At 45.4% G+C, this 27,944-nt stretch overlaps 1 protein-coding gene across 8 annotated transcripts in view; it reads right to left on the reverse strand.

Annotated features, from left to right (window-relative positions):
* nab (NGFI-A-binding protein homolog) overlaps nucleotides 1-27,944 on the reverse strand; it is a 1,065,342-nt gene that overhangs the window by 73,638 nt on the left and 963,760 nt on the right. For 7 of the 8 annotated variants that reach the window (XM_075893960.1, XM_075893958.1, XM_075893959.1 and 4 more), the window contains one exon: nucleotides 5,006-5,135. In XM_075893960.1, the coding sequence (XP_075750075.1) occupies nucleotides 5,006-5,135 (130 nt within the window). The remainder of the gene's footprint in view (nucleotides 1-5,005; nucleotides 5,136-27,944) is intronic. The other variant, XM_075893956.1, reaches the window with a different exon arrangement.

A 27,944-nucleotide genomic window follows, 5' to 3' on the forward strand; every position in this document is an offset into this window, starting at 1 on the left:
GCACGACTCACAAGACCTAACATAACGTTGTACAGAACGGTAGAGGCCGGGCCAGAAAAAGCGTCGGCGGACACGGTCGTACGTTCTGGCAACACCAAGGTGGCCAGCCGTTGGTACATCATGTAGTTGCTGAAGTACGGTCGAGTGCAAATGAGTGGGTATTACGAGTAGTAGTTCGTTTCCCACATGGTGCATGTTGCGGCGGTATAAAATGCCGTCTATGACTACGAACATGCGAAGCGAACTGTCTGTACAGCCTGTGTTCAGGCGGTCGATTAGCTCGCGTAGGGACGGGTCACGCCGTTGCTCACATCCCATGTTGCCGAAAGCAGAGAGCGAGGAAATACAGATGGACGCGTCGTCGGTTACTAGATCTGGAGCGTCAACGGGGTACCGGGAGAGGCAGTCGGCGTCTTGGTGTAAACGGCCAGACTTGTAAACCACTGTGTATGTGAATTCCTGGAGGCGCAGAGCCCAACGAGCAAGGCGCCCCGTTGGATCTTTGAGGGCTGAAAGCCAGCATAGAGCGTGATGGTCAGTGGTAACTGTGAAAGGCCGGCCATATAAATAGGGGCGGAATTTACCAACTGCCCATACAAGCGCCAGGCACTCGCGTTCCGTAATAGAGTAATTGCGTTCGGCAGGAGAAAGGAGCCGGCTGGCATACGCAAGAACTCGATCGTGACCGGATTGACGCTGGGCTAAAACCGCGCCAATACCGTAGCCACTAGCATCAGTGCGGACCTCGGTTGGAGCAGACGGGTCGAAGTGGGCGAGAATCGGTGGCGTGGTCAGAAGTGTTATGAGCTGGGAAAAGGCCGTGCCTTGATCAGGACCCCACTCAAATGGTACATCTTTCTTCAAAAGATCAGTGAGGGGGCGTGCGACCTCTGCGAAGTTTCTGACAAATCGTCGGAAATATGAGCATAGGCCCACAAAACTTCGAACGTCCTTGACACAAGTCGGTACAGGAAAATCCAGGACAGCTCGGACTTTGTCGGGATCGGGGCGGATGCCGGAGGAGTCAACGAGATGCCCTAGAATAGTAACTTGGCGATGCCCAAAATGGCATTTCGAAGAATTAAGTTGGAGCCCAGCCTCTCGAAATACTGAAAGAATTGAGGAAAGGCGCTCGAGGTGAGACTTAAAGGTTGGGGCAAACACAATCACGTCGTCCAGATAACACAGGCAGATAGACCATTTAAAGCTGCGCAAAAGCGTGTCCATCATCCGCTCGAACGTTGCCGGCGCATTGCACAAGCCAAACGGCATTACCTTGAATTGGTAGAGACCGTCGGGCGTTACAAAGGCGGTCTTCTCCCGGTCGAGGTCGTCCACGGCGATCTGCCAGTAACCGGAGCGTAAGTCTATCGAAGAAAAATAGGTTGCGCCATGAAGGCAGTCCAGGGCATCATCAATACGAGGTAACGGGTAGACATCCCTTTTGGTGACCTTGTTTAAATGCCGATAGTCCACGCAGAAACGCCAGGTATTGTCCTTCTTTTTAACTAAGACTACAGGGGACGCCCACGGACTCGATGAGGGCTCTATGATGCCTTTTGTGAGCATCTTATTCACCTCCTGTTGGATAACTTGGCGCTCTGATGGTGACACTCGATAGGGACGCCTGTGAATTGGAGCTGCATCACCGGTATTAATGCGATGTTTGACTTGCGATGTTTGACCTATGGGCCTACCGTCAAAGTCAAATATGTCCGAATAGCTCGTGAGAAGATCAGTGAGGTCTTTGACCTGAGACGGCAACAGGTCTGAGGCAATCATCTTAGTTACATTGTTGAGCCGTGTAGAGTTGGCTGCGTCGGTGCTATGCGGGTTCGGCGAGGCGACTGTGGCCAGTTCACGTGACACTGATGAGATCTGGCACTCGTGTGACGGTGAAAGAGTGGCGAGAACAATGCCTTGTGGTAGGATTTGAGGGCTGAGTCCGAAGTTCAGAAGAGGAAGGCACGTCTTGTTCGCTGTGACAGTTAATATGGTGTACGGGGAGGAAACGTTGCGGGCCAGTAAAACACCAGGAGAGGGAAAGACCACGTAATCCCCATCCGGAACACTGGGATATGGTTCAACTGTGACACAAGTTAGGGCTTGGGGTGGGAGGCGAACAAACTCAGCGCACGAAAGCTTGTTCTGTACCATCTTCGACTCTTCGGTGGCCGCAGGCAAGTCAAGTTGCACGACGCCGGCTGAGCAGTCAATTACAGCGGAGTGGTCGGACAAAAAATCGAGTCCAAGGATGACGTCATGTGGACAGTGAGCGAGAACATGGAATAGAACGGACGTCTGGCGGTCGGCGAATCTCACACGCGCGGTGCACATTCCGAGCACAGCCGGGGTCGCTCCACTAGCGACACGTACAAATAGGGACTCTGGCGGCGTAAGGACCTTGTTTAATCGTGCACGGAGGTCAGAGCTCAGAATTGAAATATGTGCGCCGGTGTCAATAAGGGCAGTAACAGGAAGGCCATCCACTTCTACATCAAGCAGGTTTTTGTCCGTAGTCAAGGTCAGCAGAGGGTTTTCAGGTCGGGAGTCCAATGCAGCGTCACCTCCGGGAGCTGCATTGCTCAGTTTTCCGAAGAAGGGCGTCCACTAGGGTGGGGCGACGAATAGCGGCGGTGCTGAGGTGACCTGGAGCGACGGTCATGCGGGGACGGCGAACGGCTGGACCGGCGGACTGGCGTCGCAGGAGTGCCATTGTACGGTCCATCGTCACGAGCGCTGTACTGCAGGGGCCGGTGGTTGTCGTCACGTCGATAGCCAGGAAACGACCGAGGTGGATACGTGCGGAAACGACAGTAGCGGGAGATGTGTCCTACACCATGACAATGAAAACATATAGGCTTGTCGTCCTGTGTCCTCCACTGAGCAGGATCACGATAGCGGCGGAATCTTTCTGGTGCAGGAGAAGGCGCTATGGTACTGACCCGAGGTTCCGTCAACGAACATACAGGCTGCAGCCCAACGTTTGCCAGTTCCTCTCTCACGACCTGTTGGATCAACGAGATCGTTGGTCGATCATCAGATGGGCGGGTCAGAAAAGACGGAGACGCGGCCTCGATTTCTCTACGAACGATGCGAACCACACTCTCGTTGTTATGTGGTTGACTGCATGGCGGCTGAAGGTCCTCGCAAGATGACGTAGCGGCCGTGTTCGGAAGACGCAAGAAATTCTTGGCGACCCGGCGACTCTTCAGCTCTTCGAATCGGCGGCACTCTTTGATGATGTCATCAATGGTGGAACAGTCTTTGGAAACCAGTATGTTAAAAGCATCATCTGCAATGCCTTTAAGTAAATGGCTTACTTTGTCTTCCTCGGACATGTTGGGGTCGGCACGATGGCAAAGGGCGAGAACGTCAAGGATGTAGGTGACATATGATTCGGTCGTAGTTTGTGCCCGACCAGAGAGTTCTTTAGAAGCGGCCCGCTGGCGTCCGACGGCCTTACCAAACAGGTCACGAAGCTTCTGTTTGCAAGTATCCCAGCTGGTTATGTCCGCTTCATGAGCCTCGAACCACGCGCCAGCTGTTCCGCAGAGATAGAAGCCAACGTTGGCGAGCATCATCGTAGGGTCCCACCGGTACACTGCTGCAAACCGCTCGAACTTCGGAATCCAGTCGTCAACGTCAACATGGTCGGTGCCGCAGAAGTTGCCAGGGTCGCGCGGTTGCGTCAATACGACCGGCTGTACAGGCTGCGCCGGAGTCGCGGCTGAAACAGGAGCGGCAGAATTGGTTTCTGTTGCCATGGTCGGGCAGTCGAGAACACGTCCGCTTCGAAGTTCCGTCTTGCGTCGTACCCAGCGCCACCACCAAAATGTTGCGAATGTATTTACTACTTTAGAGTAGAAAAGTACTCCAGCAGTCAAGATGGCAGCCGTTGTGTATTTTCGAACAGCCCAAAACGTCGTCGTCTTCTTCTTCGCACCGCCCGCATAGCTGCATAGCCGCGAACCCGCAACAATATGTACAAATGTTGCACGCAGAGACATATGTTGAAGAGTTGCAGATATTTATATACAGTTTTTTATTTGCTTAACGATGTCAGCTGGAAATGTGCTTTTGCAACCCCCCAGAAGTTGATATGAAACGCTGATGCTCGCGAAGATATTGGCCTTCGACACTGCTACGTAAATCAATTTCAGCGCATGGCACCTCACCACAATTCACGTTAACCCGACGTGACGGCTGTATGAAAGAAGTACATATGTAATGATTATAAAATTGGGTAGGCAGCACTTCAACCATTTTCGACGTTTCCCGAAGATTAGCGTCGATTTGAAAAGTAGTTCCGAGACTTGGCGTAGCTCTTTGGTAGAACGCTTGACTGCCACGCAGAATGCTTGGGTTCGATTCCTGCCGGGACCCTGAAGTTTATTATTAGCATTCGTTGGTTGGCAACGCTGCCTATGTCATGTTTACCTTAACACTGACATTTATTCTATGCCTTCGTTAAGTCGAGCTACTGATGTCGAGTATTGCTTTAACGCTCACGCGGTGAAATTGCCCATGTGTGTTATCGTCGTTCCTGGGTAAATACTAAGTGTCAGTAACCTGTGGCACATACCGCTTACCAGTGGCACATACCCGCCCAAGAGTATGTGCCACTGTCTGACGGGAAGTGTTTGACGACGTACGTGACAAGATTGTGACATTATTCATCTCTTGACCAGCGCGTCATATTCGTCAAACCATCTTACTCTCCCTTGCTATATTGGTTGACGCCAAGTTAAGGGGGTGACCGCGAGAGCACCCAAACAAACGTAAGCGGCTAGATAGATAGATAGATAGATAGATAGATAGATAGATAGATAGATAGATAGATAGATAGATAGATAGATAGATAGATAGATAGATAGATACGCTCAATGTCGCCGAAGTTCGCTAAGAGATGCTTCGCATTTAAAAAATCGAAAGCCTGCGTTCTTTATTTAGGGCGTCGTTTATACTATAGAGCACACTATAGTATAGAGATGACAGCACTTGCCTGTCTCTTCTTCTTCTCCTCTTCCATGTGTGCTTTCTCCATGGGCTGCTCGAGACGGGCCCGCTTGCTCGCTGCTGGCTCGTCCTCGAACTTTGGCCCGTAGCACTGGCTCCTGCAAGGGTCGTCCGCACTGCCTTGCCTGGTTAACGCCGTTTCTCACAGACACTGACAGCACAAAATACCACTTATAGCACGGCTTGTGTTACAATTGCAGGTTCCCATTTAACGGAGCTACATTCGCGTGCCAATATTTGGCACTTTATTTCGCCGTTCGAGATGGCAGAAATTGTATAAAATAAAACTTACACACAGACATTATATATATATATATATATATATATATATATATATTTATATATCCGGACATTGACAATAAAGCATCGTTTTTGTTTGCTCGTTCGCTTTATATGGTGACTTATAACTCGACCAAATCCAGAAAGACTCAAGAAATACCAATATATATATATGAAAATGAATGTGTCCTTGGATCCAGTGAAAAACCCCCCTTTTTGGTATATATATATATATATATATATATATATATATATATATATATATATGCGGTACAAAAAGAGGTCACTAGTTTTACTATAGTAAAACTAGTGTTTTTTCGTTATAACGTTTCGGCTGGTTATAGCAAAACGTTATAACGAAACGTTATAACGTTTCGGCCGGTGGGCCTGCCTTCGTCGGAGTGAATGGTTACACATGGCACACAGGGCACATATATAAGCTGCTTATTTGCGTATCACACGGCTAAGTCATTATCAGTAGATTAAGAAACAAGATTATATATCACCAAAGGTACGTGGCTATAGTGCATATACAGCTGAAAACGCGTATCATTATACAATAGTGAATTGGCACGTATTAGATACCCTACAACTTGTGTGGAATGAAACAGGTCAGCAAAATAACAGACTGCGCACGCAGTAGCTCACTTGGTCATGCGTTCTGCGGGATAATCACAGCCTAAAAACATTCAGTAAGCCTTTAAAAAAGAAAAAGAAGTTTAGAGAGATAAACAAAATCACAAAGCAGGCAGAGCAAAATGATTGCGAGTAAAATGGTGAAGCGACAAAGGCCACCTACATTATGTAGGTAATATTTGACAATAGGCCAACATCGTGCGAAGAATATACACTTGTCAGTAAAACAAAAAAGCGATTTACTAAGGCAATATGCAAGTAAGCGTACCCGGGCTCTCGTTCATGCCGGCAGATAGTGTTTTGAATTTATGAATTAAAAATGACTCTTTTACTTCGCGTTCATGGTGTTATTTGAAACCCGATTCGAGTATTGTAGCTTTCATTTTACTGAATGAATGACCTGCCTCGGTGACATGCCTCGAAATCGGTAAGTTAGGAAGGGCATGCACATGAGATTTGTGATTATTGAAACGGTATCGAAAAGCAGTTTCAGTATGACCTATGTATTGTACATGACAGATTGCGCATTCTAGCAAATATACGACATTTGCAGTATCACAAGTAAAACTGCCCTTAATTTTGAACTTGAAGTTCGTCGCAGTACTGGCTGCCAGTGTTGTTGTGGTCATGTGTGCACACACTTTACAGCGGGGCTTTTTGCAAGGACGGCAACCAAGCGTCTGGTCGTTATTGCTCTGTCTGGTTTTAGAGGAAGTTAATAAATCTCGCAAATTTTTGCCTCGTCTGTACACAACACGTAGTGGTTCTGGAAACGCTTTTGCAAGACGTTCGCTGTTCATAAGTATGTTGTGGTGTTTGCGGAAAATAAAGGCGACGTTAGGTGCCGATGCGTTATGGGTTAAAACCAGGTTAACATGTGAATGACTTTTACGATTTTTCTTGGGGATGCAGAGTGCTGTACGGTCTTGTGCGTCGGCACGCCTTACTGCGTCATCGACTAACTTGGGCGGATATTTCTGTTTAAGCAGTGCAGTGCGTAGCTGGTTACAGTTATTATCAAAGTCAGATTGCTCAGAGCAAATTCGCGCAAAGCGTAAGGCCTGGCTGTAAGGTATGCTGGATTTGCAGTGCCTTTTGTGGCTGCTTTGAAAGTGTAAATACCTCTGTCTGTCAGTCGGCTTGCGGTACAGTTTAGTGCTCAATTTTGCATTATCGAGACATAATGTGACATCGAGAAAGTTAATGGTCTCTGGTGAATATGTGTGCGAAAAAGATATGGAAGGATGAGCATTATAAAGTCCGAAATAAAAGACAAAAGTTTCTCCTCTCCGTGTGGCCAAATCATGAAAATGTCGTCAATAAATCTTTTATAATAAAAAGGTTTTAGCGAACGACCCGACAAGAATTTGTTCTCAAGGGATCCCGTAAATATATTTGCATAGCTTGGCCCGACCTTAGTACCCATAGACGTACAACTTACTTGAACATAATGCACTCCATTGAATTCAAAGTTGTTATACTGAAGAATCATTTCAAGCAGTATAGCAATAGTCGAGCTATCAATGGACTTGTCGAGAGCGGAGTGATCGTAAGCCTCAACCACGGACCTTATACCATCCAAGTGCGGTATGCTTTTGTAGAGAGACGCAACATCGAGAGTGACAAGGAGAGCGTTGTTAGGTACAATAAGGTTGGTAATGTCAGAAAGGAAGTCGTTAGTATCTCGCCGAAATGACTGGAATGTAGGGGGTATCTGGTTTATTAGGCTATCTACGTAACGCGACAAGTTTTCTGTCAAGGTACCTATGCCGGAAACAATTGGGCGACCAGGATTGTTGTGTTTATGGATTTCCGGCAACAAATAGAACCTACCAGCTGCCGGACTAAGAGGGATCAGAGAAGCTGCCCTATCATTTAGTTTTTTCTCCTTTATTAGTTTTCTTATTGTGCCATCTAATATCGCATATATATATATATATATATATATATATATATATATATATATATATATATACATAATGTGAAGGAAAGAAGTGGAAAATTAAGGGCTCGTTTTTTCTGTCTTTTACATAATATTATTGAGATCTAACAGACAATAATGCCAAGGAAAATATAGGAGAAGATATTAGACCGAATTGTAATGTAAATATGAAGAAAAGTGGGTGAAAAGATAACTTGCCGTGGGCAGGATCCGAACCTGTGACCTTCGAATGATGCGTTCGATGCTGTACCACTGAGCTACCACCACAGCTATCGGCCCAGCCACTTTATCGGGTTTATATGTGAAATAAACGTGGGAGAGTCAGTCAGCGCCACCAGTAGCCATGGCGGCGAGTGTAGCACACTCTTTCGAGCCTATTTGGCGTCACGTAGCACGTGAACTTATTACGAATGGGCAGCTGACCAATAGTCCCTCGTATACAACCTAAAGGCACGAAGTCTGCCAGTACGTGACCCTCGTTAATGAATGAAGCAAAGAAGTGTATACTTAAGGGCTCGTTTTTCTGTGTTTTACACAATAATAATGAGATCTAACAGACAATAATACCAAGGAAAGTATAAGGAAAGATATTAGGCCGAATCGTAATGTAAATATGAAGAAAAGTGGATGAAAAGATAACTTGCCGTGGGCAGGAAGCTGCCCACGGCAAGTTAGAAAAAATAAAAACACAGAAACTGACCTTAAATCTTTAGTCTCCATGAGTCCAGTAGCTGGTAGATTTTATCTGCTCCCTAAAATTCATAAGCAAAACAATCCTGGCCGGCCAATTATTTCAGGAATAGGAGCCATCACGGAAAGCCAGTCTCGCTATGTAGACAGCTTAATTAGTTAAATTCTTCCTAACTTTTCTTCATATGTCAAGGACACTAACCACTTTCTGCGTGACATGGTAAATATGCGTGTTCCGAGTGATGCTCTTCTGATCCCACTGGATGTGGTGTCACTGTACATAAATATACCCCATATGAGCAGGATTTGTTCTGTACTTCAAGCATACAACGACTCGGTAAGTGACAAACCCATCGACGATTGCACCTTAGGCCCTATTTTAGCACTGATATTCGAGCTTAAGAACTTTGAATTTAACGGTGAACATTACGTTCAAATCAGCGGCGCCTCAATGGGCACACAAATAGGTGCCAATTATGCGAACATCTTCATGGGCGTTCTAGAAAATAATTTTCTCGCCACTCATGACCTTGAACCCCTTTATTACAAACGCTTCATTGACATTTTCTTAATCCGCAACCATGATGAAGCGGTATTACCTTATTTAATTGCTGAATTCAACAGCTTAGAACCATTTATCGCCTTTTCCCACTGTTATTCACCAGTCAGCATAAATTTCCATAGCGTCAATGTAGCTTTATGCAATGGTAAACTAATGACAAACTTTTACAGGAAGCCCACTGACCGACAAAAATATCTTCATTTTAAAAGCAGCCATGTCAATTACTGCAAAACAAGTATCCCCTATAACCAAGCTATTCGTTTTAAATAATTTGCTCGGACAACAGAGAATTCAATCGCAACTGTTACCAGCTCCGTAAAGCATTAACCGAACAACAATATCCTTCGCAAATAACTGACGACGCTCTCCAGCGCGCCAAATGTCTCGATCGTGAAAAGCTCATCAGCAAGGACACGCAATTACCGCCACCTTCCCGAACCAACCTCGTTCGAACGCATTCTGCGTCTATTCGTAACGTGTCGCATATACTCAGAAAGCATTACAACTTATTGACACAGAGCGATCGGCTTAAGAACATTTTCACTGAATCACCACTTGGATATCTGAGATCAAGGAGCTTGCGCGACATGGTAACTTCTTCCAAGATTAGATTCATTGTTCATGATGGTTGTCACCCCTGTAACAAACTGCGATGTAATGTTTGTGCGTACATGACCAAGGTGACTGCGACTGTTGCTAAAAGCACGGCATATAACTTTTAACTTATGATTAACGAGACTTGAACTGCGATAGCAGCAACATCATTTACTTACTTGAATGCTCAATCTCCTACATACAATACATCGGTCAAACCGAGACATCATTTCGTATCCGTTTCAAACACCACAAATCACACGTAAACGAATTGCCACATCTCCCATTGTCCAAGCATTTTCATCTACCAGGTTATTCGATTGACAAGATTATGGTCAATCTATTATAATAAGGCTTCAAATCGCACCATGATCGCGAAATTCCAGAATCTTTCTTGATTCATGCAATCAATAGCGTGTTATCCGGCGATAACGAATGCGTATAGGCAAAGTGTCATGCCTTTCTACGATGCCCTGACGCCCGCATTTTTGCGAACTATTTAAAAAAAGCAGCCCTAACGTATTCTCTACTTCCTAAAAGTTATCATGCATATTTTTGTTTTTCATTCGTGATCATCGTCGTCGATTGATTTGATTGATTGATTTGTTGGGTTTAACGTCCCAAAACCACCATTCAAGCATGAGAGACGCCGTAGTGGAGGGCTCCGGAAATTTTGACCACCTGGGGTTCTTTCACGTGCACCCAAATCTGGGTACACGGGCCAACAACATTCCCGCCTCCATCGGAAACGCAGCCGCCACAGCCGGGATTTGCTCCCACGACCTGCGGGTCAGCAGCCGAGTACCTTAGCCACTAAACCACCGTGGCGGGGCGTGATCATCGTCGTCAAAGGTCACTGTTACAAATGCCTTTTTACATGCCCATGATGTTGTCTACTCTATTACATTTCCTTGTAATGCTTTTTTAGTGTTGTCACAGCTGTTTTGCAAATTTTGTGACACTCATATGCTGATCGCACGTGTTTTGTACTGCCCATAAAAGCGGCCACATAATCGTATTTGAAGTGTTCATCCTGCCGAAGGCCATGCCATGGCAGAAACGTAGAGTAAAAAAGCCTCAAATTTTCGTAAGTGTGCTCCTTTATTTCTTCACTATTTTTGCACCGAACCCACAGAACTTCTTTTTGATATATATATATATATATATATATATATATATATATATATATATATATATTTAATAATTTATTTGTAGTGTGAGCGTAGTCACCGACTCTTTTTTATCAATTTGACGTGTCATTATGATTTGTATTAATCTTTATCGGTAACATCATCAGTGTGTGCCAGCTCGAGCTCGTCTCGAATAAAGCTCTTCCTCATAAGTGGTGGACAGCGCTTCTTGATCCCTAAGTGTTCTCGCACGTTACCACTGGAGCTCCGCTCGGGTCATCATCTACTACCTCCTGCTATGGCAGTGCAAGACAATCCCGGTTCATCCAACACCACCGGCCCAGTGCAGCCTCCGCCGTCGACCCTGGCCATCCACAGCCACCAGCGTGATCCGCCAGTGCCCTCGGGTCTCAAAGGAGATGACGTTGAAGAATGGCTGCACACCTACGGCCTCGTAAGCGAGTTGAACAAATGGGGTACTCTACACAAATTACGTACGGTCCCTTTCTACTTGACTGATGTTGCCAAAACCTGGTTTTTGAACCACATCTAAGATCTTTCAGACTGGGACACGTTCGCACGGCAGATCCGTCAGATTTTTAGTTCCCCAGTGTTCGCGCTGAAGCAGCAACGAAGAAGCTTGCTGAACGCATTCAACTGGAGGGTGAATCATACACCCCGTACATTGAGGATGTTCTTGCCTTGTGCAAGCGTGTAAACTCATCTATGTCTCAAAGCGACCAAATACGCAATATTATCAAAGGCATAAGTACCGTCGCATTCAACGCCCTTGCGTCGCAAAATCCTACCACGACTCATGTCATCACCATGTGCCAGAGACTAGAAGAACTTCAGTCTCTTCATCTTTGCTATGATGCCTCGGACACTCGTCTTCCTGCGGCCCTCGACATGCGTGCCCTGGTCCGCGACATCGTTCGTGAGGAGCTTCATGGGCGCTGCTCTTCCTGCGCTCCACCATCTACTTTAACCTTAGCTCCAACCAACCTGCGCGACATCATTAGGCGAGAGATTGCATCTGCGTCACATCCACCATTTTCCGCCGAATCCAGACCTCGTCAGGTACCAACGTACACAGAAGTTGGGGCGCTCTCAGCACCCACCACTATCCCAGCGGCTACACTAGGTGGCCATGTACCTATGGCGTAAGTGCCTCCACCGATGCATCCACAGCCCTATTACACCGTGCCACCTCCTTCTCACCCAAACTGTTAATATTGCGGCTATAGGGGTCACATATCTTACTTTTGCCGAAGGCGCCAACGAGACGAGCAACGTGGCTACGCTAGAGAGGAACGTGGACGCTTCACTCTACTCACGGACTACCAGCGCACGCCTTACCGGTCTTCCTTTCAGCGTTCGCCCTCTCCACCTCACACTATGGGCCTGCCTGTGAACTTCCGTGAGTCTCGCCGCCACTCACCATCTCCTAATTGCCGTTCCATGTCGCCTCTGCGACCTGCCTCCAATGTTCTGAATGCCCACTCGGAAAACTCCCCAATGCAGTTTTATGAAAGGAAACTGCATCCATTGGTCAGCCAGCAATTCCTCCAGACAGACCATCTAACTTGTTAACAGTGTTAGTAGAAGGTATACGCGTAGAAGCTCTAGTTGATACTGGCGCTGCAACTTGCATTATTCGCTCTGACCTTTGCTCTCGTCTCCGCAAAGTCGCAACACCTTACTCGGGCCCGTCTCTCCATGCTGCGACGAACGTCATTACTCGCCCACTCGCCCAGTGTACAGTTCGTGTTTTCATAGACGGTATTCGTCATCCTATTGCCGTTGCATTTCTCCATGAGTGCACCCACGAACTCATTTTGGTGTGGGATTTCCTGTCGTCTGCATGCGCTTCTATATCTTGTCGTCAGCGCCTCATCCACCTCAATCCCACCGACTCTTCTGTATCGGAACACGAAGAGCGCTTTCGTCTCGTCACCACTTTAGATTATGTTCTTTGGCTATCCCGAGAAGCAGTAATTAGCGTTAATTGCATCAACCTCGTGGATGGCGACGTGCTTCTACTACCTTATGGGCACACGGTACATCGAGGCATTCTGATCATTCCAGGCCTTGTTCGTTTTTCAGAAGGGTCTGTTTTTATTACTGCGTTAAATCAGACCCCCGATCCCTTATTGCTGCCCTGTGGATCAACAGTGACATGCGCTATTGACCCGCATCCCGTTGCGATTGTTGCCCTTCCGAGTCAAGAAGACCTACCAGAGAAAAGCGCGCCGCCACTCAACTCTCCCACTCCTCTATTGGTGACGATAAGCCCTGATCTGACAGCAGCCCAGAGTCAAGAATTGCTGAATTTATTGAACAAACATCGCTCTTTGTTTGACGCTCATTCTGATGTCCTTGGTATGACAACTTCGCCGACTCACCGAATTTAGACTGACGGCTCCCGAATTATTCACCGGCGCCCATACCGCGTGTCTCTTAGAGAAAGGAAGATAATTGAGAAAAACGTCTCAGACATGCTTCGGCGGAATATCATACGCCCTTCCTCTAGTCCATGGTCTTCGCCAGTTGTTTTGGTGCAAAAGAAAGACGGAGCAGTACGTTTTTTGCGTTGATTACCAGACACTGAACAAAATAACGCGCAAAGATGTTTACCCTCTCCCACTAATCGACGACGCACTAGATTCGTTGCATGGCGCAGAGTATTTTTCCAGCCTAGACCTGCAATCGGGCTATTGGCAAATACCAGTGTCCGAATATGACAAAGAGAAAACGGCTTTCGCCACCCCAGATGGGCTATATGAATTTACCGTAATGCATTTCAGACTTTGTAACGCACCCGCTACCTTCGAACGTATGATCGATAGCGTACTGCGTGGCCTGAAGTGAAAACCCTGCTTATGCTACCTCGACGACATCATAGTGTTTTCGTCTACCTTTTCGCAACATCTGCGACGCCTCGAAGAAGTCCTAGGTTGTCTTGCGAAAGCTGGTTGACAGCTGAGTACGAAAAATTGCACCTTCGCAAGCAAGACGATCAAGGATCTAGTGCACTTAGGCAGCAAAGACGGTATTCGACTGGACCCTGAAAAGCTTGCCGCCGTCCTCGAGTTTTCCCGTCCGTTGCGTCAAAAAGACCTGCGCAGTTTTCTCGGCTTGGCATCCTACTTTCGGCTCTTCATAAGCAATTTCGCAAGGCTTGCATCTCCGCTCCATCAACTGCTAGCAAGTAACACGGCATTCGTCTAATCCGAAGACTGTGAAAAGGCTTTCCTGGCGTTGAAGCAAGCCCTGACCATTCGACCCGGTACTGTGTCACTTCGATCCAGGTGCACCCACCATTCTTCACACTGTCGCCAGTGGTCATGGTCTCGGTGCCGTTCTACTGCAGCGTGACAACGCCGCACGCGAACGTGTCATCGCTTACGCCAGTCGTGCTTTGACTGCTACGGAGAAAAATACACAATAACCGAACAAGAGTGCCTCGCTGTTGTATGGGTGGTACAAAAATTTCGTCCTTGCCTCCACGGCCGCCACTTCGCAGTCGTCACCGACCACAACGTATTGTGCTGTCTTTCGTCGCTAAATAACTTATCAGGCCGTCTTGGCCGCTGGGTATTTCGTTTACAAGAGCACAACTTCGATGTCGTCTACAGGTCTGGTAAGAAGCACCAAGATGCTGATTCTCTCTCTCGCTGCCCTCTACCCAACCGTGATAGCCCACCGTCACAAATATACACTGTGGCATTACCCATCGTGGGTCTTAGTTGGCTAAGATCCGGCCGCCCATCTAGCCTTCTGTCGCATCAACGCATTGACCCTTACTGCGGCTCCATAATAGCACGCTTAGAAAACACATCCGCTCCTTGAACGCCCGACTTCGTCGACAACTGAAACAATTCAAGCTTCACGAAGGTGTTTTACATCGCTATATTTACCACGTTGAAAGAAACAAATGGGTCCCCGTTATACGACGTTGTCTACAACGTGAGGTTCTTGAGACATTCCACGATGATACTGCTGCTGGGCATCTCGGCTATCGCAAAACGTACGACAAAATACGCAGTCGGTTCACCTGGCCTGGCCTCTCATCCGCCATTGCCAAATATGTTTCTTCGCGTGCCTTGTGTCAACGGCGGAAACGACCCATTACTGCTGCTTCTCGCTTTCTCCCACTTATTCCTTGTCCCTCTTTGCCATTCGATGTCTTCGGGATAGACTTGTACGGCCCCCTTCCCGTGACCTCCAATAGAAATTGTTAGATTGTGACGGCTGTTGACCACCTTACCCGTTACGCGGAAACAGCCTCGCTGCACGCTGGTACAGCCACTGAAGTAGCTAATTTTTTTTCTGCGTAACATATTTTTATGACACGGAGCTCCACGTGTTTTGCTCAGTGACCGCGGCAAGATATTTCTTTCCTCTATTGTTGCTGAGGTTCTACACGCCGCCAACACCATCCACAAGACAACTTCTACTTATCATCCACAAGCAAATGGCTTGACGGAACGCTTTCATCGTACCCTCTCGGACATGATTGCCATGTACGTCAACCCTGACCACACGAACTGGTACGCCACTTTGCCATTCGTAAAGTTCGCCTACAATACAGCTAAGCAACGCACCACCGGCTTTTCTCCCTATTTACTGGTCCATGGCCGCTCTCCCAGTGTAACTCTGGACGTCTCCTTCCTTGCGGCTCCTGCTACTTCAGCAGGCCCTTTATCCGCACAATTTTCGTCTCGCCTCGATCTCTGCCGTCATCTGGCCCGAATCAACACCGGCAGCTCTCAGGAACCTCACAAGTCTCGCTAGGACTCAACTCACCATGCTGTCACCTGTTCTCCAGGAGACGAAGTTCTTCTCTGGACTCCCGTGCGTGTGCCCAGCTTATGTGAAAAATTCCTCAGTCGTTTTATAGGACCTTATATGGTGATTGAACAAACGTTCCCCGTTAATTACCGTATCTCATCACTTAACCCTCCCTCCAACCATCGTTGTCGTGGGACAGAAATCGTACACGTTTCTCGACTCAAGCTTTATACCCGAAGCAATTTTTAATATTGTCTTTCGTGCGGCCAGGAGGCTGCTTCCAGCATGACGGGGAATTAGTGTGAGCGTAGTCACCGACTCTTTTTTATCAATTTGACGTGTCATCATCATTTGTATAATTCCTCAGCTGTAAATACCATCATCAGTGTGTGCCAGCTCGAGCTCGTCTCGAATAAAACTCTTCCTCATAATATATATATATATATATATATATATATATATATATATATATATATATATATATATATATATATATATATATATATATATTTATATATATATACCCTACTGAAACATTCCGTATGCGATGTCCAATAATTCCGTATGTTTCCGTAATAATCTTACGGAAATATATGGAAAATATATAGGAAACATATGTATTTCTTATGGAAACATATGGAATTATTGGACTCGCATACGGAACGTTTCAGTAGGGTATATATATATATATATATATATATATATATATATATATGAGATCTAACAGGCAATAATGCCAAAGAATGCATAGAGGAAGTTATTAGACCTAATTGTAAAGGAAATGTGACGAAAGGAAAGCGGGGTGAAAGGTACCTTGCCATGAGCAGGAACCAAACCTGCGACCTTCGAATAACGCGCTCCATGCTCTACCACTGAGCTACCACAGTGGCTATCCCCCAACCTTTTTATTGGGTTTATATGTGAATTAAAACGTGGGAGTGTCAGTCATCGCCACCTGCATTCATGGTGGCCAGTGTGGCACACTCTTTATGAGCCTGGTTGGTGTCACGTAGCTGGAGAAGTTTCTTTCTTTTCATTACGAGCTGGCAGCTGACCAATAGTCCTTCGTATACAACCCAACGGCACCAAGTCTGCCAGTACGAGACCCTCGTTAATGAATAAGGGAAAGAAGTGTATACTTAAGCGCTCGGTTTTCCGTGTTTTGACACAATATAAATGAAATCTGACAGGCAGTAATGCCAAGGAATGTATAAAGAAAGTTATTACAATCAATGGCAATGTAAATGCGAAGAAAGGTGGGTGAAAAGATAACTTGCCATGAGCAGGAACCGAACCTGCGACCTTCTAATAACGTGCTCGATGCTTTACCACTGAGCTGCCACGGCGGCTATCCCCCCAGCCACTTCGCTGGGTTTATATGTGGATTTGAACGTGGGAGTGTCAGTCAGCGCCACCTGAGCCATGGCGGCGAGTGTGGCACACTCTTCATGAGTGTTTGGCGTCACGTAGCACGAGAACTTTTTTTTATCATGAGCTGGCAGCTGACCAACAGTCCTTCGTATACAACCTAACGACACAAAGTCTGCCAGTACGAGACCCTCGTTAATAATTAAGGGAAAGAAGTGTATACTTAAGGGCTCGTTTTTCCGTGTTTTGACACAATATAATGAGTTCCAGCGCACGGCAAGTTATCTTTCCAGCCACCGTTTTTTCTTTGCATTTATATTAGCATTTGTTCTAATAACTTCCCCTATACATTCCTTCGCAATATTGTCTGCTAGATCTCATTAATATTGTGTCAAACCACAGAAAAATTTGCCCTTAAGTGTACACTTCTTTTCCTTATTTATTGTGTGCTAGTTCTGGGCGACTGGGACAACGCAAAGCCAGGAAATCATTTTCTAGATTTCATACTATACTGGGTCACCATCATTGTTTTCTATCTTTCAGAGACGCAAGAGCTTTGTGACGATGCTCACATTATTTTTTAAGGAACGCGGAGGCAGCGACGATAAGCATAAATCTTGGCACCGATCGGTCATGAGCGGGAGGCTGACGTTCGTAGATCCAAGTGGGTGAAACGCATTCTTTACTCGGTCAAGAACGCTGTTTCGCACAGTCAAAGAGTTATATACATGAACGCGTTTATCACCCACAGCGGAAGAAAGGACTCCCTCCGTAGACACCGACGGGAGTGGCGTTACGATACGCAATTTTTCGCGCTATCTTATCAACATTATTAGGCAGACGAAACGCCAACCACGTATGCATTGCAATTCAGAAAAAAGTTCATTGGTTTTACATACAATTGACAATCGTATTTTTTCCCTAAGCAGTTGGTGTTGTTGAAGGCTGGCAGGTCACCAGTTTCACTTTCAAGGCTGACTTGAGTCCCACTTTCGCTTATGACATCACTTGCACACAATTTCTTTGTGATTGCATGTACAGGAAACAAAATATTTCACAACGCACCGCTATCTTCGTTTTCCTTGCTCGATGAATACAGTTCATCTAATGAACACGCACTCATGCTTGCTCACAAGCTTTGATGTGAACTTGCTGAAACTGAGCGACGCCGTCGTTGTTTACAGGGACAGGGAAAAGGTGAAACGGCCCCTTAAAACCAGGAAACGAGAAACAGCAAAGAACGAGAAAGCTGCACGGGTAATGCTTCATAATAATAATGCGAACAACCTTGAACATAATAGTTCCATCTTTTCTTTTTATATTTTCTATTATGCTACGCAGTATACAAAAGTTAGCGTTCGTGGACTACACGCAGAAGCGTAGTAAAATACGGCGTCCGTGGGATTCGTAGCCTTGGCTGTGCTGCCACAGAAGTTTGTCGCCGAGTATAATTGGACACGCCTGGTGTCATTTTTACGTAACAATATTAACAGACACTCAGCCAATTCACCATAGTGATTACGAGCCAAAACATAAGCACGTGCAAGAAGCAAGCACCTTTTTTAGCACATGCCGTAGGCATTCAGATATTTCTGCCAGGCAAACAGATTAGCTGACCTCCATATCATTCCGCCTACTCCTCCTCTCCTTACAGGCAAGATGAGGCAGTTATATCTTCATAAGTTTTTGTAGTGTTTTTCTAATATGTCAGATCTTTTCGAATTAACTTTCTGCTGGCGCTTATACGTGTCTTATTTAATCCTTGTCTACGTTACGCGCTTCCATTTCAAGTAATCGTGAATCACCAACTCACCCAATTAGACGTCTTGACCATACTTTTGCCATGCTAATCGCTACTTTACTGAACATTCCTAAAGCAATTTAAAATAAAATTTTATTTTTCTAATTCACTTAGAAACAGCGCCTAAAATGGAGGACGAAAGAAAGAAGACAGATAGCGGCACTGACTTACAACAAGATTTATTTGCAGCCCCGCCGCGGTGGTCTAGTGGCCAAGGCTTTCGGCTGCTGACCCGCAGGTCACGGGATCAAATCCCAGCTGCGGCGGCTGCATTCTTGACGGAGACGAAGTGCTCTAGGCCCGTGTGCTTAGACTTGGGTGCCCGTCAAAAAACCCGAGGTGGTCGAAATTTCCGGAGCCCTACCACTACGGCGTCTTTCATAAGCAAACGGTGGTTTTAGGACGTTAAACTCCACATATCATTCAACCATATCAGATTCATTTGCTGAAACTGCCCAATATATACTTGAGCACTGTCTGACAAACAAATAACTGAGAACGACAAAACAAAAAAAACAGAATTGACGTAAGGAAACGTAATCATCGTGATAGCACGCCATGAACATTGTGTACTAGCGTTCTCAAGAAAATGTACTTTTTTCTGTGATAGCGCAATCGATACTCTGCTGACACATACACTGCCAAGTGTTGCCATTTCTGCAGCCTCATAAATCTCGCGTATCATCTGATCCCGATTACGCTTAATGAACACACACTGCTGAAACTCGGGAAAACAGCCATAGTCTCAGCAATGAATGCCGAATTGGCCCGATACTATATAGACAACGGAGGCGTACTCTTTCTGCCGCTCGTTTAAATACCAGCCACTTTGGCTGATGTACAGGCTGTTTCATACTTAGGGCACAGAACGCCTATACACTACCACTTAGAGGAGGAAACTGTACATTTCATAGAGCAACGAAAATAAGGGTAGCGGTGGCGTTGTGAACTAACTTATCCCACCTAGAGAGGGCGCTGGTAGGCCTATCATCATCGTTGCGCTAGGGCAACGTGGCGGCTGCTTTTGTAACAGGTGCGGGGGTTCGTGGTGCGCGCCCGCAGGCCTAGGGCGTTTATTCGCTGCTATTGCAGGGTGGTATTCACCCACACGCCACCCTAACGTTACTATAGATATTTCCGCTATGGCGCCAGGTGACCTAGAGGCCTCCAGCGGCAAAAAAAAAAAAAAAACACACCGAGCAAGTAAGCGCACATTGTTTATTGACCATCGTGAATGCAGCAGTATACATGTAAACAAGGAACACTGTCTCTCACAGAGTTGAACAATACATAAAAAAACAGTTGTAGCCATCTGTTTAGTAAAATTACCCGCTAAAATTGTGCAACTTTGTCCATTAGCTCGTTCTGTCAGACAAGGATATTTCCTCTGGACAACCCTTGCACAGTGCTTGGTACTGCGCTGCCATTGTCTTTCTCACCACAGAAGCTCTCAAAAAGCGCAGTGTCAGTTCGATTAGCCTGTGCTGCAATATCATATTTGACAACTCATTGGCGAAAAGCACAATGCATTGAATAAAAATAAAGGACCCCACGTTGTTTTGCTAGGTATCCCTGCATATAACGATGTCCTCGATATTGTGTTTAGAATCTGTGTTCTTACCTGTGCGTCCGATCTTTTTACGACTAACTAGATCAAGTTCCTGTTATGGTAAACAAGTGCATGCTGGGAAAACACCATATACAAGATCGTGTTGAAAAGGAAACTTGATTTACGTTTCAAAAGTGGTTAAAGGGCTGCAGTGACAGGCACTTTAATTGAGTAACAGGGCGCGAATATATAAAGCCTGAGTCAAACATTTCAGCAAGTGAACATTCTTGTCAAAGTGGTCTCAGATGACAAGTGAAGAGAATTAGCTACCCTTGCCCTTGCTCGCCTACTGTAGGTAAGCTGACACACGAGATAGGGGATGCCTGTTGGTACTCCCAGAGGCACTCATTTGTAAAAAAGAAATTATGCACCAGTGGATAGCACTCGAAATACACTGCACATGATATATACACTTACAATACGGACATATGGAACACTAGTAACACTAGACAGCCGAGAAGTGCTGGGAAGAAGTGCACAAGTCTGTCCAGAGTGATCACAACATTTTACAAAAACAAATCAAACTAAATTTACTGGAGGAGGAAAACAACTGAACAGCAGCAATTTTCAGCAGATGAGATTTCGGATGCTGACCTGTAGCCCTTGGACAAGCTAAGAATGAAGGTCATAGAGTCACAGTGGGAGAAAATCAAGCGAATGCAAATTACTGATTACTTCTTATTTTTATTGCATTAACTCTGTCATGTAAGCGATCATGTTTCAAAGCACAATTGTTGACATACGTTTCAACAATAAGGCTCAGTGCTTGCGTGCATGCCGATGCGTGTTTTTGGCGTATCATCAGCCTGATTACACCCAATGCAGGACAAAGGCTTCTTCCATGATTGACCAATCAACTTGGCCCTGTGCTATCTGCTGCCACGTTATAGTACGAACTTTTTTTAATATCATTGGCCTACCTAACCTTCTGTCTTCACTTCATGCGTTTTCCTTCTCTGTGAATCCAGTCAGTTACCCTTAATGACCAGCGGTTATTCTGCCTGTGTACTACGTGCCCAGCCATTGTCCATTTCTTCTTCTTGATTTCAACTACGATGTCCTTAATACCGATCTATTCCCTGACCCTCTCTGCTCTCTTCATGTCTCTTAAGGTTACATTTATCATTTTGCTTTCCATCACTCGCTGCGCCGTCCTTGATTTAAGCTGAACCCTCCTTGTAAGCCTCCAGGTTTCTGCTCCGTAGGTAAGTACGGGCAAGACGCCGCTGTTATATACCTTCCTCTTAAGGGCTAGTGACAGAACATCATTCATGATTTGAGAATGCTTGCCGAAAGTGATCCACATATTCTTATTCTTCTAGGTATTTTACTCTCATGGTTCAGCTCCATGATTGCTACTTCTGCAGGACATTTCTTGAGTTCTTGCACAGTTTTTAGGGGCGAAGCTCCTTATAGCGGCACCCGTCCGTCCCCCGTAGTATGTAACAAGTATAACGTTCTGACCTCCAAGGTGGTGCCGGGGAGAGACTCCTTCTGTGGGTTGTTGAACAATAAAAAATAGTGCTCAATGTACATGTCAATGGCTGCTAACGGGGAATTAGAGACAGGAGCATTCGGCTTTTAGTTAACGTGCAGGCTGCGATCACCATTAGTAGCCATTGGCATGTACATTGAGCTCTATCTGACAAGAAAGGGTTGCTACGTTATACTCGCTGGTTGTAACCTCCTTAGCTTTACAAAGGTTTAGCGAGCGTTGAGCCACAGTGCCACGAGTACAATGAACTTGTATATACCATGAATGAACTCGAGGTGGTTGAAAATGGGAAGTAGATACGAAGCGCAAGCCGTAAAAAAGTAAAAGCCGAATTCTCCGCCTCTCACTTCCTATCAGCAACCATCGGCATGTACATTTAGCACTATCTGACTGAAAAAGTTTGCTACGTCATACTCGCTGGGCGTAACCTCCTTGGGTTTCAAAAGGTTTAGCGAGCGTTCGGCCGCAGTGCCATGAATACAGTGAACTAATATATACCATGAACTCGAGGTGGTTAAAGGTGGGAAGTGGACCCGAAGCGCAAGCCGTAAGAAAGTGTGCGTGTGCCACCTCTCGTTTAGTCCTTGGAATGTCCGCTGGATGGCGGTGCTTCTATATGGGGAATATATGATGAAAAGATGCGAGATGGTGGTACTTGGAGTGTTGAATAGATGGACGAACGGACACATAGACAGATGCATGGATGGACGCATGAACGGACGCAGGGGCGGCTGCATGGACGAACGCAGGGACGGACGCACGAACAGACGGACGCACGGACGGGCTGATGGACGCATGGACGGTCACACTGACGGACGCATGGACGGACGGAAGCAAGAACGAATGAACGGAAGAATTCTTCGCCCCACTCTCCATCATTCACTCCGTGGATATGCTGCCATTTTTTTAGTACTTTGACAGTGTGACTCCCAACATGCACGCGGTATCAGTAAATGTTTCAACACTGCTATTGCTGTACTACCACTGCCTTGCAACAGTCTTTACATTCACAGCAATCTATACAAAATGTGAAAAAGAAGTGTAGCTAAGTATGCACTACTACAAGCCCATTTGATACAAAGTGATATGTGATACTCTATGCAAAGTTTGGCACGTAGAGTGAAGTACAGTATGTGCACCCCATGTCAAGCACTGTCCAAGAATTTTGATGCCTGCACATTTCCTGTAAACTGAGTAATTCATAAAGCAAGAAACAACAATCTGTGCACCCAATTTCGTACAGCTTGAACATACCGTACGCATCACTGCTTTTCAGTATAAGGCTTCCATTTGTCCGCCTGGCATATTGGTGGCACGTGGGGTTGTCACTATGGCAACTGTAGAGCTTTTTTCGACTGAATGTGGGTAGCTTGGAAATCAATGGTCTCTCTTTAGTCCAGTTTTCTGAGAAGAAAAAAGAACAGACTCAGGAGCAGTGTAAGACAGAAATGGTTGAACAAATTAGGTTAAACAAATAAAGTATCTTCAACCATACCTTGCGAGAATTTTAGCCCATAAGCTTGCTTTCAGTGATGACACATTCTCCGCTGACTTGAGGTAGTGATGAGGCATCCATGCGTGCACTGATATGAGCAGTTCCTTGGATGCTGATGCTGGGTTGTAAGAAAAAAAAAGTCCTGGTTACTCTGGTAGAAGCCTGAATGAATTTCTGATGCATGACTGAGAATAATGTATATGGGAACACTGCATGTAAGAAAGTTAGTGTGGACGTAACATTGCTGTTTTTGTGAATTTGTCTTGTAGATGGCATTATAATGAATTTGTTTTAGTGACGTTCTTCAGAGGACAAAGCTAGGTAATTCCCCAACCGGATGGACTATATAGTTCATGCAAGTATAATATGCTTCATTGCAAACTTACGAAAAGTGTACAAATGCGTATATGCACTAAAGGTTCACTTGGGTCTATTATGTATTGAAATTACGTGCATATATTGCAGGATACTCATATTGAGCAGAAAAGCGTAGATCCTATGCTGTGATTTGTGCTACAAATTTTAGCAGTAAATATATTTTCAGCGAATGTGACAACGAAGTAAACAATCTCAAATATTCAGAAGGTGAATTCACATCTAATTAGCTTTACAAGTCGAAAAGCCTTGTGAAATGACAAAAAATGTGGCGCATGCAGAAGAAAAGGGCCACGTTCAGATACAAAGCAGCGCATTTTCACTCACCGGTGAACACATCCACATTGTTCAAGATTATTCTGTCTGCGTAGGCAGTCTCCGAGCGATTTTCCGGCGTTGAATTTTCACGCTAGAGGCTGCGCAGCCGGACGTCGGTGAAGCACAGCAGGTGACATGGTTCACAGCCTTTAAACACGTTCGCTTTGTCGTAGCGGCCCGTAACGTCTGACACACAAGCTCGTATTGATATATTAATGCTGAATTAAAACGGAGCTTTGCAATGCCGATCGACAAAATGCACCGCGGCTAACCGCAGACAATATCAACAAATTAACCAAGAGAAACGCAATCGATGTCGACGGTCTGCTGCTTTTCGAGCGTCAAAATAATTTCAATACTTGAAATAAAACAATCATCGCTCTTGTATTAGTAGTAAAAGTAGAAACAAAAGAATTTTATTCAATTTTGATAAAACTACGTAGTAACTGCTCATTAACAGTTTTTCGTGAATGCTGAAATAAATATTTCAGCCGCGTTGAGCGCCCCTAACAGGAAAAATGCACACTAACTTATCCGACCGCTAAAAAAGGAGTTAGTAGTTCCACTATACGCACAAATGACGAAACTCACCATGGTCAATTTTTTCGCCCTCTACGGCCATTGCGGGAACTTGAGAGTTTCCGGGGCCTACTAAAAGGAAATCTTGGAGCGCCTGGCATCGCGATGCTAATAGCGCTGCAATGGCGCGCCGGTAGCAGATCATGCGTGCGCAGACGCTTCAAGGGTGCAGTGTTGAACCACGTCATCTGCTAAGGCAGGGCGAGTGTTGCATTTTCGGCCAGCGCACGCATATCATTGTTAATGTGGAATACTTTGCACTAATCAGTTCATGAAAACTCTGCGCCGTAAAATACGGTACGAAGAAACAAGAAACGGCAAGCTGTGACGTGCTTTCTTTTTTCGTGTCTTGTCTTGCTGTCCAGTTTCTTTCGATATTACCATACCAACTTGCCCAACTTTGAACGCTTGTCTGCGCTAAATTTTGGAAGTGCCAACTTCTGAGCCTTTGTTTCGGATAATAGGGACGTAGAAGCAGTATTTACTGCATACCTTGTTTGCTCTATCCAAACCTCGTGCGTTCACGAATGTTTCTTCATTCTGAGCGCGCCGCAGTCTGCTTCGCCTGTGCTTCGCCTCCGCTTGAGAAGACATGGTTCAAAGCACTCCTGAATCATCTGCGCACGGGTGAGCTGCTGACGGCATAACGATGCTACGCACTTCGAGATTTCCCCTATAGGTGTGAAACAGCCTGTACCTCTTGCCTCAGGAGAGAGTACACCACCTCTTCAATGCGTAGAACGAATTTGTTTCGGTGCTTCGTTTGGTAGGCTCACACTCCCTTGGAATCAAGGTTAACGGCCTTACGCAACCTAGCCAGCTTATCTGTAGCTGAAAAAACCAAACCCATTTTGCATCTGCTGGCCACATTTTTGAGGTAGTGGGTGACGCCATGAATATAGGGATGAACGACATAGCTTTGTTTGTCACGTTGCGTTTTGCGGGTTCCAGAATTAGTTTTTAAGCTGATTCTGATTTCTTTAGGCAGACACTAAGCAACGATAGTCAGAACCCAGATCGAGAAACCAGCCTCATTGAGGCGTTCGGTTTGCTTATTAAAGCTGCTCCAAATCATGCCATGGCAAGACTATCATGATGCGTGTGTATAGCATTGTCTTCACAATGACGCACTTCGCTACTTTTTAGTGTCCTGACCCAAAAGCAAGAATTGGCTTGTTTTCACGCGGCTGATATGTTCAACACACGTGGAAAAGACTTCACGTTAACATGAAATCTATAAACATGATGGTTCCTCTGTCCGAAACTCCACGGGTTAGAAAGGCGCTTACTAAATGTTCCTAAAACACTAGTAAAAAAAAAGCAGTGGCCGATGATGCTTGAAACAGCACGAGCTTGATGCTCGTGCTGTTTGAAACAGCAGCTTCAGCTTGAAACAGCACAAACAAATCATCAACATAGCGGAATACTTTCTTGATATTTGTCGTTTTTAAGCAATTGTGAATAGCGCGATCACGGCAGGCTAAATATCAATGCCCTAGAATTTGTGCAAGGCAAGATTCAATGCACTACCCTTGCCGTTGGAAATAAATACAATCATTACGAATGTCGATCTAAGGTAATAATCTAGCAGTTACATAAAATCTTCAACAAATATGCCTACTGTATTCTGATAAGAAAGTCGGCGCTTATACGAGCGGCAGAAACAGTACGCTTCCATTGTCTCTATGCTATCGGGCCAACTCGGCATTCATTGCCGAGACTGTGACTGTTCTCCCGACTTGCAGCCGTGTGCGTTAGTGAAGCGTCATTGGGATCAGATGATACGTGAAATTTATGAGGCTGCAGAAATGGCAAGACTGGGCAGTGACAGCAGACCTTCGATTGCGCTACCACAGAGAGAAATACATTTTCTTCAGAACGCTGGCACACGTAATGTTCATGGCACGCTATCACGATGATTACGTAGTCTTAGGTGAATTTCGTTTTTTTTTGTCCTTTCTCAGATATTTGTTTGACAGATATGGCTCAAGTATATATCGCGCAGTTTCAGCAAATAAATCTTGTTGTAAGTCAGTGTCATTGTATGTCTCCTTCCTTTTCTTGTCCTCTGTTTTGGGCACTGTTTCCATGTGTCGTAGCAACTTGCCCATTTTATACGTAACTTACTAATAAAACTACTCAATGTTATTATCGTCCTTTTATTACTGGGATCTGACCTGCTGGCCAAGGAACACAATAAATGCTGTATTTGTTGTATTTATTATCTTTATATCATTTTATTTTTTTAATAGCCAGTGCCTTTCAAGTTCTTCCCAGTGCACTCAACGCTGCGGGTTCACTTAAGAGGTGAACGCTATAGTGAGTACTTCAACCACTTAGTGCATATTTTTCACTGTATGAGGTTACTCGAAAAGTTTATATCAGACATTACACTAATATAATCAATAAAGTTGAAAGTGGTTGGTGTTATAGAATCTTTCGTGTATGGCTGCATTCTATAACATGAGTAGCACGCTTCAAACAACGAGCAATGTGTGCCCATGAGTGTCCGTTGGATCCTTCTTTGACCCATACTTAATGACATAGTTTTAGCGTTACCACACAAGCAGATTCCTCTGCGCGTAAACAGCGTGAACCCTTCTAAAACCTTTTTTTATTTTAGACGGTTTTTGTTTACTTGACGTCATCGCTTGCAGAAAAGCCGACGAAGCAGAAGTTCTGAATATCTTTGACAAGCTTCTGCGTCCATTGGTGATCACGCATGAAACGGTAGCAGACGACACTATCAGAATTCTTGACCCGAAGGTAATATTTCCTGACGAACACACGTGCTCGATATACGAGCCGTGCGCTAACAAATCATTGTTTCAGTATGACTCCGCGCATTCAAACCTTGTCGAACGAAGCATAACTGTAAGCAGTGTATTCATTTCCGCGCTCAAAATCGTGTCTTAAAGCAATATCCTTGAGCATTATTAGGTAAGCTCTTTGTTTGACAGATGCCGGGTTCCCGAAGTTTTTGTTAGCCTCAGTAATTCAGGGGTAGCTCAGAAATGAGCACAGGTCCCTGCAATCGACCTCCAGGGCCATTGCAGAAAAAAATAACTGTGGTTGTTCCGCATTTACATACACTTTCTTACAATCTAAAAAAAAAAACAACTACTATAAAGTTCAGTGAGCTATTACTGTCCGAGTGGCACTTTCTGGGCCTCACAAGCCGGTTGCAGGATCACTGCCACGAATCGCAAAAAAGTTTCAGCATGTACAGTTTAGCACGAGAATAACTTTATCCAGTGC

Source organism: Rhipicephalus microplus, chromosome 4, assembly GCF_043290135.1.
Source record: "Rhipicephalus microplus isolate Deutch F79 chromosome 4, USDA_Rmic, whole genome shotgun sequence".
NCBI lineage: Eukaryota > Metazoa > Arthropoda > Arachnida > Ixodida > Ixodidae > Rhipicephalus > Rhipicephalus microplus.